The 19,137-nt window shown below is 40.8% G+C and overlaps 1 protein-coding gene across 5 annotated transcripts in view; it reads right to left on the minus strand.

Moving 5' to 3' along the window:
• The window catches only part of mtmr4 (myotubularin related protein 4), a 45,940-nt gene that overhangs the window by 21,667 nt on the left and 5,136 nt on the right, over window positions 1-19,137 (minus strand). Inside the window, exons 1-2 of one of the 5 annotated variants that reach the window (XM_008428112.2) lie at window positions 18,658-18,763; window positions 17,525-17,629 (exon numbers count right to left, since the gene is read on the minus strand). In XM_008428112.2, coding sequence (XP_008426334.1) covers window positions 17,525-17,539 — 15 coding nt within the window. In that variant the 5' untranslated portion in view covers window positions 17,540-17,629; window positions 18,658-18,763. Of the gene's footprint in view, window positions 1-10,727; window positions 11,431-17,524; window positions 17,630-18,657; window positions 18,764-19,137 lie in introns of those variants that run through there. The other 4 variants (XM_008428109.2, XM_008428110.2, XM_008428111.2 and 1 more) reach the window with 4 other exon arrangements.

The following is a 19,137-nucleotide window of genomic DNA, read 5'->3' on the forward strand; positions in this document are numbered from 1 at the left end:
GTAGATATTAAATGGGTGGAAATTACCTACTGACAGAAAGGTAATCTTTTAGGCAAGGTTTCCTCCCTTCTGTTTAGAGCTCAGTTTGAATACAAGCTTTTTTTTCAGCACTCAGCATAAAAATGCTGAGTGCTGATGTTTTCTATATTTCTACTGCATTTAGTTGTAGAGTGTGTATGACTGAAAAGAGAAATTGTCACTTTATGAGCATAATCATCTAAAAAAAGCAAGACTGAAACCCTCCTGGCAGCTGATGAATCCAAAAAGCAATACAGGCTTATGAGGTTCAAGCCCAACGTAATGGATGGGTTACTAAAATTAGCCTGCAATTCTTCAACTGGAGGCAGACGGGAGAAAAGGGGAAGAACAAAAAAAACAAAAAAACAGTAAGCGCTGTCCTTTTGCAGCCAAGGGTACTAGAGCCCTACTCAGGCTGAATGAACACTTATCAGGTCACACTTTAAATCCTTGGAGAGAATAAAGTGATTGCACTGAAGCACCTGCATTGGGCCTTTATTTTCTTTTAATTGACCGACAAGAGTTACATAAGACTGTTTCACCTCAGTAGCTTCCAGGAAGTTCATCTCTACACTGTAATTCGGTTCATTTGAGCATACAGTGAACATGTTTACCCACTTCGACTGCTGCGCCAATGCAATGCAGGTGAGACCACATCTTTGCAATTCCTTCATGTCACCAGAACGACAGTCCTTGCTTTGTGCTTTTAATTTTAAAGATATTGCGTCCCATGACAACACAATGACACCAAATAAAAGAAGAAAGCCCTTGACAATGTCAAACCTTGCAAAACAAAAGCCTCGTTGATAATGACCATCATCGAAAGCAGCTAATTAAACCACACAATACGCCAGAGGTACGGACAATGTAAGTTATAATCAGATAGCCAGAGAATGTTTTTTTAACCTGCATGACGCAATACTTCACATTTACGGTATTGCGCACAAGGTATTCATATCCTTGATGCTCTTCACATTTTGTAATGTTGCAGCAAACTTGTTAAATAGAGATTTTATGCAACACAAACACAAAGTAGAGCAGTGTTTCCCCAGCGCTGGTACTCAGGGCTCACTGCCTTGCATGGTTTAGATGGTTCCCTGCTTTAACACGACTTGATTCAGAGGATTGCAGTTCAACAAAAGCCTGTTCAGCGGCAATCAATTGAAATGAGGTGTGCTGAAGCAGGGGACGTCTAAAACATGCGGGGTGGAGTGGCTTGAGGACCAGAGTTAAAAAAAAAAACTGAAGTAGAGCATAAGTGTGCAAGGTTTACCTCAGAAAACTCATCCAGCGGCCCGTCATGTTTTTGACTTAAAAAATGTTTAAAATGTCACTTGAAAACAATGCGAAGATAAATAGATGAACACCAACTATAAAGTCTTCAAAATGCAAACATTTTAAAAACACTTAAAGCCTGGTGGGGGCATAAGTAAAGCCTGGTGGCCCTCCAGGCTTATAGTACACTGGGGGAAACGGCGAGTGTGAAATGGAACGAGAATTAGACTGGATTTTTTTTTTTTAAATGAAACGCAAGTGTGTGGGACATTAGTATTTACCCCCTGTGTCAATGTACTCCGAGTCCGTCTCTGCCAGCTTTGCATAATGTAAAGACTCATTTATCCCCATTCTCTTTGGAAAACAGCTTAAACTCAGTAAGATCGGTTAGTGTGCGTCTGTAAAAACTATTTTCAAGTCTTAGCTCAGATTCCCAGTAAAAGTTGGGTCTAAACTTTGACTGGGCCACCCTAACACATATCTATGCTTTGATTTAAACCGTCCTGCTCTAGCCCCTGCTGTATGTTTAGGCTTGTTATCCTACTGGAAGGTGAACCAGCATCCCAGTCTCAAGTGTTTCACAACCTTTTAAAAGGTTTTCTCTACACCCATCATCTTCCAATCAACTGGCTTCTAGGGAAGGATTGTTCATTGGAGGTGATGTCCAGTGTTTTTGGAGAAGCAGCTTTCAGATGATTTTGATGACAAAATGGAATGTTTATTGCTCGTATCATAACTAGTTACTTTTACGGCGCCAAGCCTTGTTGCTGAAATGTGCCGACTTGACTTTTCTACTGCATGTAGTGTTTTTCCTGTAGGTGAAATTGCTGGGCTGGTTAAAAATGCCAAGAAAAAATAAAGCAAAAAAAAAAAAACAGATTAAATGTTTTTCTCTTATTTTGATGAGTATTTGAAAACAGTTATTCAACGTCACACAATTGAGGCGAGGGTAAACCCTGGCTTTTACTGAAAACACTTTAATGAAGACATTGTCCTCTGACAGGTAAGCCCTGGACAGACTTGTCTGGAAACCTGATCTAGACGTAGGGAGTCAACAGAAAGCAGGAGTGTCAACTCTTGATGGAGCGTCCTCTGCTCCTTTTATGTTGTAACCGATGGCCGACTGTGGGTGTGGGAGAGATTAAAGCCATAAGTCACTACACGCAGTAAAAACGTAACTAAACAAAGCTGTTCTTTCTGCCACATCTTTTACTAAACGGTCATACTGATGGCAGCTTATGGAGGTTAATGCCAAGGCTGTGCCACACAGACGCTTATACTTTCTGAAACATACTGCAAAGCTAAGTGCTTTCTGACATTACTGATGGCTCCATTGACTCTAAACACTGGCCTTACGTTCTCTATAAAACTACAGAAGATGCATTCAAGGTGAAGGAAACGCTGGGAGTTTTGTTCTGGTTAAATGCTGCAGCGTTTTATTCCTGGAGGGTGGAAACATTAGAGAAGCTAATAGTTTGGATCCTATGTTATTAGAATAAATAACTTATTCCTCATTAACTGCGTCTCTTGTCACCGTTTATACAGGATTTTTATCAACATATTTACCAAGCATTCTCTGATAAATTGACCCCGATTTCCTCACTTCTGGGAGATCAGTGATTGGCTGATACTTGAATGTAAAACCGATCTCATCTGCCTCTGCAAAGATCTGATGATCAGTCCCCTTTTTCTCTGCTGTGAGAGAGTATTGACCGACCGACCAGATTAATAACAGCCATGTGACTAATTCAACTTCTATTCATGACAAGTCAGAATCAGAAGTTCAGCTAACTATTGTTTCCAATTTGTTTGGCTTCTTATAACTGCAGAAATGACTTGTGAATGAAACTGCTCAGACTTTTGCGCCTCATCAGTATTTCCTGTTTCTCCTGAAAGCAGGTGGATGGTGACAGTGGCCATCAATCAGGAGCATCCTCAGAGATTCAAGCCATTACACTCAGGTCTCACCTGTTCCTGCCACCTAGATGCAGGTTTGCTTTACCAGAAAGGTTTGCTCTAATCTCACCCCAAGGAAATCGATGCTCATCAGTTCAGAAGAGCATCCATGTGGTTTCTTCCAGCAATCAGAGCGACACATCCTCACACGCGAGCGCTCCAGTGTTAATAAGCCACCAGCTCCCTTGGCTCTAGTATGCTTTCTGCTGAGTCACACTACAGCACTTGGCACCTGCTGCTGAATTACGATATGGAACGACCCTGACCATGCGTTCTGGTGAGAGCCCCGCTGGAACACGGCGTACTTTAAAGACACAAGCAGACGGAAACGAGTCGCTGCTCCAGATGAAACCTAGACAAGGTGGTTTATCAGTAGGGCTGAGCTTTTATCATATCATTTATTGGGATAAAGTTCATATAAGAATTTTGATTTATAGTCATCAAGAACATTTTCAATTAAAGCTGTAGTATGTAACTTATTTAAAATATTTTTTTTACATATTTGTTGAAATTGTAACAGTCATGACAGTATGAGACAGATGACCTGTGATAAGTAAATAAATCAAGCTCTTCTGCCTTTTCCCAGTGCTGACTAGAAATAACTAATAGGAGCCAGGAGGCGGGTCTTAGCACTGTTAATCATGCTTGTGTAATCACTGCTCATCACTCTCTCTGCTAAGCTACTACTTCTTCCCGGTAGCAGCTGCCGTGAATCCTAAAGCTAGTTATAATGGCCACCGATGATGGCAGATAAACATTTCTCCTTTAACGGCAAGATATCTCTCTGCCATACACAAGGTTGATTGACAGCACTAAGAACGGGCTCTAATTGGTCATTTTTCACCTGGAGCGGTGGATTTCTTCAGACAACAATAGCAGCACTTGGTGGAGGAACTCTCTTTGTATCAGATTGTCTCATTTTACTGTCACAATATGGTAACAGTTTTAATAAATGTGATTTCTTTAATAAGTCATACTTCAGCTTTAAGGATAAAAAAAACAAAAAACAAAACAAATCTGTACAGTCATGATTTTTTTATTTTAATCGACTGCAGGTTCAATAAGGGTATCAATAGATGTCAAACTTGGATAAATGCAGTTACTATGTGCAGTTTAGTGGTACAAATCACTTTTTTGTGCGACTTCTGTCCTAAATAATGTTTCTCAAGAGTAATTTTTGTGTTTGTGGGGCCATTACTGCTGTGTCATGCAGTCACTGCCACCCAGTTACAATACAAATGAAGTAATAGTTCTCATCTCTTATCGTCACAATAATACCACAAAATATTGTGATAAAACTACGTCCACATCGTCCAACCATATTTGACGGTAAAGATTGCAGAAAAAAAAAAAAGGATTGGCAAACTAAAAGGACACATGACTAGCAGTATTCATTACACTGAAACTAAACTACAAGAATCTGGAGATTTTCAGCATCCTCATACCTTTCTAAAGAGAGCACAGCTGTTCAAACTCTGCACTCCTAAACAAACACATGCAGCACACGGCTCTGTTTTAGTTTATTCCTCCCTAGAGGGCTGCAGATAAAGTGGCTTACAGTAGATTAAAGGGAAACAGGGATGCTCCGACTTCACACAAAAAGATGGAGCACAGCTCGTCCTGCGGCCGGCGGTGCTTTTTGCTTCGTCACTGCTGTGAGCCAAAACGCCCTCCCCAACCTGTCTGAGCGGCGCTCGGAAAGCTGGAGACGACAGCCGTGTTGCGAGCGAGCCTCGATGCGTTACAGTTATAACCGCCACTTTGCATGTCATGATAACACGCAGAGCGGCAGCAGTCAGCGCAGCGGCAGACAAGATGCCGTGGCGAGGCGAATTAATGGCGTCTGAAAGGCGGCTGTGTTTTTATTGACTTACGATCCAAACTGATGTGATGACGGTGCATGAGAGAGAAACGGAGGAGGGAAAACTTCTGCTCACGTTTAGTTAAATAAAAACAAAACCGTCAGGGAGTTTGGGACGTCGCAGAGGTAGGATAGTAGTTGGAGGAGACGAAGAACTGGCACACATTTCACTAATAGGTGTCTGGTTGCCATGGCTACAACCAGCACTTTTTCAGAGACAGAGTCCCTCACTGTAGCTTTTGCAAAAAATAAAAAATACTCTGCCTTTGCCGGATTATTTACTTAATCTGGCTTTGTCCCAGAGTTGTGCAGATTAGAGAAGCACAAAGCAAAGGTGACCTCTTGAATTTTTCCTGGCAGCATGTGCTCAAATATCTGATGTTAACTGTGAACCGATGGGTCATTTTAAATGAGGTACATGTTGGCAATGAAGTTGTAAATATTTAAAAGAGCTTTAAATAGATTTCCAGGTACCTGGAGCAGTGATGTTGAGGAGGGCTGCATGATGCCAATACAAGGAGAACAGCAATACTGTTGGTGAATATTAAAAAAGCTATTTTCATTATAATTAATTTGTTTTAGAGATGAAATGGTCGTCAACTAATTTAGTAAACAAATATTAAAATGGAGAAAACAGATTCTGAAATATGCCATTTGCTGAAACAAGCTCAGAGTAGTAATTAAGCCAAAACTGAACAAAAAACACACATTTTGAATTTCAGATAAAAAATAAAAACTCCATCTAAAAATATGTTCTACACAGAAATTCTCAAGTAACAGTTTTAGCTTCATCCAGTTGAAATTATTTATATTGGGCACCTTTTGCTGTCCATATATACACACCGGATAAGCAAAACAAAACAAAAAAAGTTAAAATGGACAACTTTTCACATGCACTTCTTTAGCTACACATGCAACCTTTGCTACAAATAACCAATAGCCGTACACGAAGTATGACCATTACATTTTAGGCAATAAAATATGATTACTTATTTTTATTTGCATCTTTTAATATATTTCCAGTACTGTATGAAAAGACGAGTGGTTAAAATGAAAAATCCGCAGAACAATTATCTTATACCAACAGATTAATTGATAAACTAATAATTTTAAATTATTTGCAACTAAAATAATTGTTGGTTGCAAAAAAAAAAAAGGCTTGTGGATCTGTGATAATGTGTTGCCTTTTAACAATAGTAGAAATAACGTATTTTTTGGTTTTAAATAAAACCTATTAAATAATAAAATTGTGTAATATAGTTTAACTTTATCTTGTGACAGCATGAAGCTGTGATTGTTTCCTCGCGGTTATCATACCGTTTCAGTCTCGCATTGGCCCAAACAGTCGGTTCAACATATCCTACATCTCAAGATGCGACGGGTGCAAACAGAGAAGGAATGCCATAATTTTTCCTTTATAAAAAAAAAACAACGGATTCAGGATCAGATGCATCGGATCTGACAACATTCCAGCATAAAGTTCAAGATGAAAAGATGGCAGATGAAACTCTCCCATCATGCTCCTCTGTTTTCTCTCCCCCATCTTCTGTGGACAGATGAATATTTCATAGATCATCATGTTCTAAACAATCAATCCCATTTTGTGGGATAACTTGGGCCATCCTCCAAATACTACTGAGGAAATTGGTCTTAAGGATAGCAAAGTTAATATTTTCATACTTTTGATAAATATACACTCCTGGCGGTCAGGAAGCTAAATTGCTAAAATGCGTTTATTGCGCTCACTAAACTGCGAAGTATTCACTCAAACCTGATTATTATGCAATTCAAACATTCCACGGTCTTCAAACATTTAGGGGAAAAGATAGGTTGCTCTTTGGAGCTCAGTGGTTCTCCGATGGGATGAAACCAAGTCCAGGAGTGACCGGTCATGCATGCATTGCAGTTCATTCGGCAGGTTTTGGCTTGGTGGTTGAGTTGAACTGTATTAAGTCGAGTAACTTCTGGTACAGATCATTTAGCTTCAAGATGAGCCGTGAAACAGGTTCACAGTGGAAGAACTTGACTGGCCTGGCTACAACGAAACAGAGCATCTTTAGGGTTAAACAGAGCAGGTCCAACATCAGTGTCTGACCTCACTGATGTGCTTCTGGAGGAATGGTCAAAATAAAACTAGGGCTGCAACTAAATTATTCCAGCTATTGATTAATCTATTATTCTGGCAATTTTCTTATTCAATTCTTTTGAAATTCCATGTTACAAATACATTAAAAGATACAAACAATTCAATTCCTTTTTTAAGAAAGAAAATAAGCATTTTATTGCCTAAAATGCAATAACAGTAATCCTTGAATGAACACTTGATTATTTTTGGCAAAGGATTCCAACATGTGAAAAGCTGAACCCCTGATGCTCAACTCATCCATGCAGTGTAGGGTTGAGCGATTGATTATTTTTGGATTAACCGATTAATAATTGGGTAGGAAAAAGTGCTTAATAGTTTTTTTTTTGTACCAGGTGAAGCTAAAACTATGCCACCTGAGGCGCTTTGCGGTCAAAATATTTACAAAGATTTGTTTTGGTTTTCATCTTAGATGCACAAATGTATATATATTTTTTGGTACAGTTTTGGCATAATTACTGATTTAAGTATGCCGTTTCTTTCAGCAAATGGCATTTTTTGAGTCTGTATACACCAGCTAACGATTAATTGATTCAACCATTATTTCATAATAGATTCCTCACGATTAATCATTTCAGCCGTACACAAACCCAAACCTTCCCGTAAGAGCTGAAGTTGTTAAATTTGCATGGGGTGGCGAGACATAATAAACTTGTCGATTTGTGTGTTTGTGAAGGCAAATGAGCAAATATCCATCCATCCATTTTCTGCCGCATATCCGGGGTCGGGTCGCGGGGGCAGCAGCTTCAGAAGGGAGGCCCAGACTTCCCTCTCCCCAGCCACTTCTTCCAGCTCCTCCGGGGGAATCCCAAGGCGTTCCCAGGCCAGCCGAGAGACATAGTCCCTCCAGCGTGTCCTGGGTCTTCCTTGGGCTCTCCTCCCGGTGGGACGTGCCCGAAACACCTCACCAGGGAAGCGTCCAGGAGGCATCCTGACCAGATGCCCGAGCCATCTCAACTGGCACCTCTCGATGTGGAGGAGCAGCGGCTCTACTCTGAGTCCCTCCCGGATGACCGAGCTTCTCACCCTATCTCTAAGGGAGAGCCCAGCCACCCTGCGGAGGAAGCCCATTTCGACCGCTTGTATCCGTGATAACTTTTAACAATATTATAATTTTGATAGAATACAAGAAACCGAGTTCTCCTGAGCCGTCCCTGCTGCATGCCTGTAAACTCTTTTTGCAAGGTGAAGGAGGGTTATGATTGTGTACAAGTGGGTTCACAGGTATGAAAATAGTGCAAGAAACGACACCTAAAGCCCATCTCCAAAAAGCTTTTGGTTTTACTTGATTCGTTTAGCTAGCATGAATAATTTGATTACAGACATGGAAAAATCAAAATCAATTCAATTAGATGTTGTAGCTCCATTTAGTGAGATCAACATATTGTACATGGAGCAGGCACAGACGCTTGGTTTTTCCCCCCCGTCACTGATGGATGACGACAAGGATGGGGATGATTAAAACTCTGCAGCCCTTCCTCCGACAGAGGAGACCGACAAGCCTGTGATTCATTTAGGTAACAGAGGATGTGGATACTAAATTATACAGACAGTGACGCAAAAGAAGAAGTGCCGACTCAGCCATGCCACAGACATATTTAAGACTGATCATAAATTGTGTAATGACCGGCTGCATTTTCTTAAAGAAAACAAGAGAAGGTAGGCGATGCTGCAGCTTCATCTATTGGACTTTATAAAATGTTTTCTCAGAAATAAAAGTTGGAATACAGAGCATCTCCAAAACACCATCCAATCAAAACGCAAAGTAATGTGATTTAAAGTTCCTGTCTTTAAATCAAAGTGAGTGAAAGATTCCCTGATCTTCAAAAGGATAAACAAAATGTACATTTAATTCTTATTTTTAGGGATATTTGAACAGTTTTGTGCAAAAACCTTGAAAGTTTTGAGGCTCTCTAGCCACCTGTACGAGAAACACTTCAGGGTTCAGTTGCAAATTAGAAGAAAAAAAAAAGTTGATTGTTCACAAGGCTTCAAGAATCAAAACACTGATAACCTAACCTCATGTTTACTGTAGCAGTCCTCTTGTAATATTCCAACTAATTTTCTGATTCCACTGTAGTCAAAAAGCTCAATTTCAATTTAGATTAAGTGATTTTTTTTTTTAGAACTGCAGAGGCTTCTAAAAATATTCACCCTATTAAACATTTTCATATTTTGTCATGTTAAAAGAAAAAAACAAAAACAATGCAGAGCATTTCGTTAAGAGGAAGGAAGATGATTTTTTTTTTTTTTTTTTAAAGTGAAGTGTGGCAATGTAAATTTAACCACCAACATATAGTCGTCCCCATGTGTTGGTGGGGACACTTTTCTTAACTAAAGACATGAAATCTCATGAGTGAGAGTTGGTGGGACGTTGAGTGCAGACAAATGCAGGAAAATCCTTGAACTAGACCAGTCAGACGCTGCAGGGGACTTGAACCTTGAAAGAAGGTTCAACTTCAAGCAGGGGAAAGACGGCGCTACGATGAAAGGTCTAGAAAACACCTGCAGCTGTAATTGTGGCAACAGCTGACTCTACAAAGCAATTTTCTCTCCAGTTTTACAAATAAAGTATTTTGTCTTGGTCCATCACCAACTAGTTTGTAATAATCAAATAAACAGATGTCCTGGTTATGATTTGACTAAATCATTTGTAGATTTTAATGACTGTTGACATGCCTTTGAAAAACGTGACTTTTCAGATACCACATGTTGGCATATTAGCATACCAGCATACTTACCTTCAGTATGCCTCAGAACATCAACTTAAGTTAAACTTTAGACATTAAAATTCTAACATATTTTCCTTGTGAAACCTGAGTCACAAGATGTTTGTTCTGCTTTATCCTACTATTACATTACCCTTTGAATAGTATAGCATGGGACAATGTAAGAAGGAAAACATGGAGGCCCCAGATGGCGAGTTAAACAGCAGACTTGCTGAAAGTTACAACGGTCAACGAGGTGTAAACGTTAAAAACAAGCATCATCTTATTCAGCTCCACAGACGTGCGGTCACACCGTCCTACCTGGAAACTGAGATTTGACCTTTGTCTAGCTTCATCTCGACATTCAACAACAGAAGCACACCTGCTCCACATCAGTCTTCCTCATTTCCTCCAGAGAGACCAGCTCTAGCTCTCCACTGCAGCTAGTGTGGCACATCCTGTTCTCACTCTGGGCACAAACAGTTTGAACCAGACCTTCTCCGGACCAAACCTCGGCCACTTAAAAGTGCACCAAAGTAGTTATTCATCGTCTCTTTGTTAAAAACACGCATACATCAGCCAAAGTTGGTGTTGGTTAATAACTGTAGCCCTCATGTTGATAAATCCCTTCCCCCTTTGGTGAGAAGGCAGGCATGCACACACACAGGTGGCGAGGTGAGATGGGGGGGCGGAGGGAAGCAGGAATATACACCCACTGTAATCTGAACTAGGACAACAACGAACACAATAACATGAGTGAACTTACAAAGCAGTTGAACATGGAGCAGGACACCCTTGCTGCGAGGCTCATGTCGAGGAAAAGCAAGACTGTGCCTGAAAGACGAGCAGCGCGACTGCAGCACGAGGAGCCGGCGTGACCATCCTTCTCCCAGCCGCCCCGGCCCCCCTCGAACTCGTGTACCCCCAGCCACCTTAAGCGGGTTTCTCTCTACTCAGGATGTGCTGGAGGATGACAAGCTGGTCTCATTTAGGATCCCAAACCCCAGTCCTCCCCCCCCACCACTCCAGAGAGGGGCGAGGGAGCGCGCCGGCGTCTGAAGACGGTCCCTGTTGCACGGCTGAGAAAAGGAGGATAGTCCATGAAAGGTACAACGAGGAGCCGCAGTCCGATGGAGCCGGCAAGCTAAAGGAAAAAATATATACTGTGGGAAGAGCTGAAAAAGCACCGCATATGGAGTAACGGAGGGGGGAAAAAATGGGAGAAAGAAAGACAGAGGGAACTGCCTGATGCTAAGCTCCACCCCTCCGCATGTGCATCAACCTCTCTCTCTCCGTTTGACACGCTCGCATCTCTCCTCCTGTATCCCTTTCATCTCGCACTCCTCCCCCCAGCTAGCTTCTTACAGGAATACGGCTCTCGCTAAGCAAGCAGCGTAAGCAGGAGGGCCAACAGGGAAAGCTGCCGCGCACGTGCTATCTGACAACTGCAGTGTGCTGCGCCCTCCTCGGAGCTGCACGCTCCGAGCAGGGGCACGCTCGCAGCGCTCTGACGAATCCGCCGGACACGAAATAAAAACACCACCAGCTGATCCTGAGGCAGAAGAGAAGGGGAAAACCCCCTCAGCTAGAGGTTTATCGTCATAAAACTGCTGCACTGGATGCGGCGCAGCTGCACCTGAGGACAGAGGAGGGGCAGGAGGGGGTCTGAAGGAGACGGGATCTATTTGGGGAGCTCTGGTGACACAGCGTTATTGAAAATCCTTCCTCTCCACCGTCTTTGCACTGTCGACTGCATCAGTGGATGCAGGGCGTCACTGGGGAAACGAGGGAGTATAAAACACCCCGCCGTCGCCAACCTTCCCCCTGCCAAGTCGTGACAGCTACTCACCTACAGCTGCCTTACCCCACATTATGCAACGCGTAATGAAGTACACAGAGAATGCAGCACTGCTGGATATTGATTTCATGGATGACAGGATTTGATTCCACACGATAAGGTTGTGCTTTAAAGTAATGAAATTACATCATTACTGATTTTTATATATCCAAAATTAGAAAAGAAAAGGACATCTGGAGCATCAAAGGTCAGTCAAGTACAGGCACTTATGCAACATTAGTATTTATGAAGTTTATGTACAGAATAAAAATTATAAAAATTTTAAATCAAGCACATTAGTCCAACTAATTTTTTTATTTATTTATTTTTACATGAAGTATATTAGAAATAAATATTTTAACATTTTTGCTTTAAATCCAACAGTGTGATCAGTGTGTGAGCTGTCCAGCAGAAAACAATGAAGGCAACATGTTTTTGGGTCCTAAGAGGAGTAATATCAACTTGATGCAGAATTAGGAACCATCATGGTTTAATACAAGTTTCTACGGTGGAAGAAATTAACTTTCCACATGTAGCGAATTTAGCTACAGCGCTGGTCAAGCTTCTTAACCCAATGGAAGTGAAGATCACTTTAGCTGTGGTCTTTAAAAGTAAAATCTTATAAACTTTGAGAATGAAATTACATGGCATTCGGTCAGTACAAGTGTGAACTGAAGCCAAAGGGCTGCAGCCAAAATCACCAATAAAATGTATTGTTAAAGCCACAATTCTTATTTTTGCTTTTAGAATTATGACTATTAGAAACAGAAAAAAGTGTTGGCAAGAATTTTATTAAATAACTGGCCTGTTGTGGGTACAGTTTAGATATAAAAACAAAATCTTAATGCTAACCAATTCATCAGAATAATTACATTTATACTACTACTTCAACTTTTGTTCACTGGTAAAGAACAAAACGTCTCAGAAATGTTGCTTAAAATACAACTGGTTACATTTTATCTGGTAAAATTTTGTAAATTTGTTTTATCAGTGCATGTAAATATAAACTCAAACTAAAATAAACTGAAGTGAAACTAAAACTGTGGATTTTAAGAGGGTTTTTTTAAAACAGGTTGAGTGTTTATTATTGTTTAAAAAGAGGAACCGCGTTTCTGCAGCTTCTCTGCTTGGAACAGAAAACAAAAGTCATTTCTTGCAGACTAAAGAAACACAAAAATCAATGTTCAAAAGTGAAGATGCATGTTCTTTACTCTGGCATCTTTTATCATGATGACAGAGTAAAGTGCATGCTTTCATGTAGTTTTAACTAAATAGAGTTTTATAGATTTCTATTTATACAGAATGTAAACCAGTCAAAGTTTCTAAACATTCGTCCTTTTAATCAAGGCCCAATACCTTATCTTTTTTTTTTTTATCCGAGTAAAAAAAAAATATTTGCAATCTGAAACTCCTTTGGTCATAATGGTAGTTAAAAATTAACAGAGAACCTTTGAAATGAGTAAATCACAACCTGCGTATGAAGTTAGCCAATCTGCATTTCTGCCTATTTGCATTCAAAAGCTCCACTTCAGCTAGTCGCAAAAGTGAGCAGCAGATTTAGGCTCCTGTCTCCGGGTTTATTTTAGGAAAACAGGGCAGCGAGTCACCAATGCATGGTGTCAGCCTACATGTTCATACACAGATATAGAAGAGAGATGTTGGGCTGCATGTCCAACTGGGCAAATCGGTAAAAGTTGAGGGAGCAAAATGTAAAAAATATCCATCGTTTCCCAGCAATTTCAACAATTTGAGGGAAACCAGTATAAATATAAAGTATCTCTATACAAGTGTTCAAAATTAGACAGTTATGCAAAGAATACATCTCACACAGTAACAAAAAAAAAAAAAAGAAATTGCATGTATAGTACCCAGAAGTTAGTGTCAAAGTTACATATTTGACTGAAGGCACAGGAAATGGTAGTGAACTCGAATACACAAATAAGGTCAAACTGCAACAGAAGCAAAGGTCTCTTCTGTCAAATCATTAACATCGACCTTACATGAACTCTCAGGCCTCGACTACAAGCCTACTGGTTGCTTCTCAAACCACCCACACCTATGCACTGGCTTTAATTGGGTTTGAAGCAAGCTTCACTTGCATGAAACGGGGACACAAAACACACCTTTACCCGTGTGTGTGTGTGTGTGTGTGTGTGTGCACACGTCAACTTCTCTCACCAACTCCAAATAATCATACAAGGTAGGTTTTCAATGCACAGCAGGGACAGAGGCAGGAGTAAAATCAACACTATTGTCCACGTTCCATTATCCTGGGAGCAAACGGGCGGCATGAGCGGACAACGGCACAAATTCAATACCTTCCATCTTGTTTTAGTTGAGAAAAAGTGGGGGGGGGAGCTCGAGGCTGGGAAGCTGTTATAATCACCCTCTCACAAGAGAGGATTAACAGGATCACATTACCTACAGTAGCAACTGCTGGAAAGGAGTCAGACAATCCCACCTGAAATCCTAAACCATAAAGAAGAAGAACTTAAAACTGTTGCACATACCCCTACCTGAAACCATTTAGAGGCTTACTGAAAAAAATATTACTTCCTAATGGAGTTAAAGGTCATACAAGTCAAACAACTTGTTGCACAAATACTGCCAACATGATATGAATCATAATCAAAACAACAATATGGCCTTAGGTGACCGCCTGCGACTGAATTACTTTAGCGAGGCTTCTGCAAGTTTCACCAACTCAAATTTAAGACTTTTAAATGCCTTTTTAAGACTTATTGGCTGGAATCCAAGACCTGTATTGCTACAGAAATGAACAAAATTCGTCCAGTCAACTGGCTAAAATGTTTTAAATCACCCGTGAGAGACGAAAAAAAAAAAAAAAAGCTAGCTCAATAGCTAGCAGTAAGTTAGGGGTAGCCTCAACCGTCTGGAGTCAGAGAACCCAATGAAAATGTTTGAGGTCTTAATTTTAGATAGTCATTTAAGACCAATACATTTTAAGGATACACAGACACCCTGTTTAAGCCGTGTCTGATTCACCTAGCCTAGCATTGCAGTTCAAGTATGGTTGCTCTTGCAGAACACAACAGTGACCACACCCAACCAAGCTACAACATACCTAGGAAGGTAAGATTAGAGACTGACGGTGGAAGTAAAGCATGGAGTTAAACTTTACTGCAGGACACGCTGGTTAGCATTCTCATTTCACCTGTCTTAGTGGGTACTTCACCAGCCGGGCCGCCGTCTGAGCCAGAGCTCTCATTAGAAAGCCGAGAGCCGGGCAACCAGCCACAATGACAGGGCAGATCAGGACGATGAGACACATGTCCTCCTGTTATACTTCCCGTTTCTGTTCCCTTTAGATTCAAGAGAAATCTTGTCATCTTGACTGTAACTTCTCTCATCTTTCTAGGTTGGGTTTTTAAAACACATCTCAATACATCTGGTTTTCCTCATACAAGCAACTCACTGTGCAAAACAAAAATCCAATAGTGTTTTGCCATTTGTAAACATCACTGGATATTTTTGTGTGGCTTCACTAGAAAAAGCACTGAAATGTGCTACACTAAATCATCAACAAATCATAAACAAATGACATGCCAACATTAGTCTGGTACTTCAGAAGCAGTAAGACTTTAGCTGAATCCTCAGTGTCCAGTATTTGAAGAAACAATTGATACAGCTGGTGAGTGTGTGTTTGTCGGAACATTACAGTGGATTTTTAAAAATTTAGTTCTGAAAATCTCAGCCGTCTGTGGTATTACAGTTCAGTGAATAGCAACAAATAAAGACTGAAACAACTTGGTTAATCCGTGCTTCTTTTCCTTCCTCTAAAAACTGAACTAAACGCTCAGGATAGACTACAGTTTACTTTTTGAGTCAAGTGCTGCAACCCCACAATACTAATGTAATGGCGCAGAGGGAATGCAGCGTTTGCATATATTTTAAGTGTGGAATAAGGCATCAAACAAACATTTGACTTGAATCGGTATCAGAGAACAAAACATCCAGAGTGGAATATCCAGGTTGTCAACTTTTTATGGCTTCTGCAAATTGTGGGAAGTTAAATTTTAAGTCCTGTTCAAGACTTATGATTTAAATGTAAGAGCTACATGAACTAATAAAGTAAAGGACTGACCCAATAGCTTACTTAATGGGTTAAGCATGTTTTCCAGCTCTGGCAGGAGCCTCAAGTGTCTTTGTATATCAGCTACCCCACTTTAGGGTCTTCTTACCCTTTACAATAAGCCTCATAATGGCTGCGGTTGAGGTGCTCAAGGCAACTATTTGAATGGCTGTTTTCAAGCCAAACCTCTTAAATATGCACTCTCATGATGTCAGAGTAGATGCTGAATAACATAAGACTAGCTTTATTCTAATGTCTTAAACATGCAATGTAAAGCAAATAAGATGGATTCAATAAGAGGATCATATGCTGGTCTGCAGGGAAGGGTGAATGTCAGGGGATCAAGTCTCTTTGCCTGATGTAGTTTCTAGTTTTGTCACAGCACAACATCTACGCTACGCTAGAGCTTAAAAAAAATGTATGCCTTCATTACATTTTAGAAGTTTAGGAAAAATGCAATTAAAGCACAAATGTAAATATTTAAATGTACTTTAAAGAATAGAATTACAAAATTTGGATGATTTTGGCACTTTATAAGGCCTAAAATAAAAAATGACTACATCTAAGAGTTTGTATGAAATATCTTGAAAGGTAAATTTAATTGTGAGTTAATAGAAAAGAGCTTTAGTGAGAATGTTCCAAACATACCAACTTTTTCCAGAACAAGTCCACCAGAGAAATAAAGTAAATAAAGTATTAAATGGTCAAAACCCCATTCAGTTTCGTCTTTACTGGGAGCACTTTATGCTAACATCACAGAACAAAACGCCCAATATTTAATACCTGGATCTGTGGAGTTAGTTTCAAATGTCACATTTAATATAAAGCAGGGTTTTTTGTTTCATGTAAACATAACATCAGCTTGAAGTGCTTCTACACAGACAATATCCGTGTGCCGGAGCCCCATCAGAGCTGAGACGTCAGCGAGCTGCTCCGCCGCTTCCACTGATTAAGACGACAGTGAGCATCTGAAGATGCAGCACTGCTGACTGCGCCGCTACCTTGTGGAGCCAGAAGGAGTCACTACAGCAGCAGCAACAACATGATTCCTGCCTGGTTTACAAAAAACAAACTGAAACGTTTCTTTGAATCCAAAGAGTTGGTGCAGACACGAGAGAAAGATCAATGTCTCCCGCTTGTTTGAGTTAATGTCAAAAACAATTCTGATCTCTTTCACGTATTTTTATAGTTGTATCAATTTTAAAACGGAAGACTGGTGTCAACTTTCTGCTTGATATTTTTAATTTCTGTATTTTTTATTTTTTTTTAAACACACCTCGTGATGACAGCAGAAAGCCCAGTTCGGCCTACATTCAGACTTGAGCTGAAGCTGAACGCGATCAACATGCAACAACCAGGAGTTTCTGAACAGCGTCGCTGGAAAGATTGAGGTATGAAGGGTGGATCGTGTAAAACTTGTGTGCAACTCTTCGCGCCTTGTTTAGACCTGCAACCACACTTTGCCGTTTCCTGTAAAAAAGAGTGAGGTTGCAACTTGTCGCTCAAGTTTAGAGGAATTATTTACGGGCTTCAGAGAACCAAGCGGATTAAAACGCGTCAGGATTCAGCAGGAGGCGATTTTTTTTTTTTTTTTTATACATACACTCCGCCCTCCTCGATGCGATTGGCTCACCATGTTGCCAGCCATCGGCGTTGCAGAACGAGACGGCGGGTGCTCCCCTTCAGACTCCTCCCCTCTCCTCCTGTCTGCTGGGCTCTGCCGTGCCAGCAATGAATCCTGCCAAGATAAAAGATAAAATAAAAATAAAACACATTACATTCAGACTTCTTCTGTGTGTGGGTGGTGGCTCAAAGGATTCCAAAGCCCCTTTCGTTCAAAGTACAGCATGAGCTATAGATTTATAGAAAACACCCACAATTCAACAGTTTTCCCAAATAAGGTTGGAGATAAACACTGATGGTTTGACCGGCTCCCTGGGACGACAAGTGCTCTTAGTGAATGAGTTAAAGTCAACGCAAGAGACGCGGCGCACACGCAGCGCTGCAGGTGGACACCCAGGAACGTGCCAGACGTGAACTCCCACACCAGCGGAGTGACACGGGAGCACATCGGCCGACCTGACCGGAAATTCTCCGATTTATGAGAAATGCCGACTCAACGTTCCCTGTCAGATTATCAGCAGTCAGGCAGATAACTTTTCTCCACGCCCAAAACACAGCGAGGAGCTCGGGGTGGATGTGCTGCCCTGATAAAGACAGATTCTTAAAAATCACCTCAGCAACAATTATGTATTGGAAACACAGAAGACTTTAAGCTAAATGCCATTTTATACTGTTGTATTATTAGATGTAATATAACAGTGGATACCCAAATAATACAATACAAATATTAAAAATAGATAATTTATTCTTGACCTGGGAGTTCACTGAATGAATGTGAAGCTCTGTGCTGCTGAATTTATTCAGTGCATTCTTTTTGCCTTTGCAAGTTCAGTCAGGAGGAAGAGGAGCATGCTCAGTGAAGGTTTAGAGAGCAAGGAAAAAAAAAAAAAAAAAAGGAAAACACTGGCATTCAGACGAAACATGGACAAAGTGTTTACTTCCTTGTTTAGGACTAGACTAAACAACCCGACTACAGTTTTGTATTGTTCCATCAAAGTTTTTACTTGCCATCCTCTTGCTCGGCTTTTTGTTTTTTACCGTGACACACCCCCTGTTGCACACCGCTCCGCAGAATAGAAAGTATTTTTTTTTTTTTAAAAGAACAAACATAACCACAAAACTAAACTTTGGACGCAATCTTACCTCAAAGTGTTGGATCAAACTTTCTGTGAAAAGTTCAGTCTACTTTTTAAAGCTGAATTAGAGCTGGGAAGAGTCGCAGTAGCCTCTGAGTCCCAAACAGAAACTGCTTGTAATCGAGTGTGTGACACACCTCCCTCCACTGCTGCTGCTGCTCGCTCTTCCGCCCCCCGCCTCCCCCTTCCTACTCTGCCTCGCTCCCTGAAGTGAAAGAAAGTCATACTGCGGGCCACACACGCCTGACAACATACAGCGCACTCGTGACTCGTTTCATCGTGGGGCATTACCGTCAATCCTGAACGTACAACACCGATTATTCAGTGCAGACGATGCGTTTATACGTGCAGCTGTAAGATTACACTGAAAACAAAAACAACCTGTTAACTGGATTAACTCTACAACTTTGTGTTTTGGAACTGGCAGCAAAACTACAAAACAAAAACGGATTGCATCAACTAAACTGATTATTTATGTAGGACAAAT

This window comes from Poecilia reticulata, linkage group LG14, assembly GCF_000633615.1.
Source record: "Poecilia reticulata strain Guanapo linkage group LG14, Guppy_female_1.0+MT, whole genome shotgun sequence".
Lineage (NCBI taxonomy): Eukaryota > Metazoa > Chordata > Actinopteri > Cyprinodontiformes > Poeciliidae > Poecilia > Poecilia reticulata.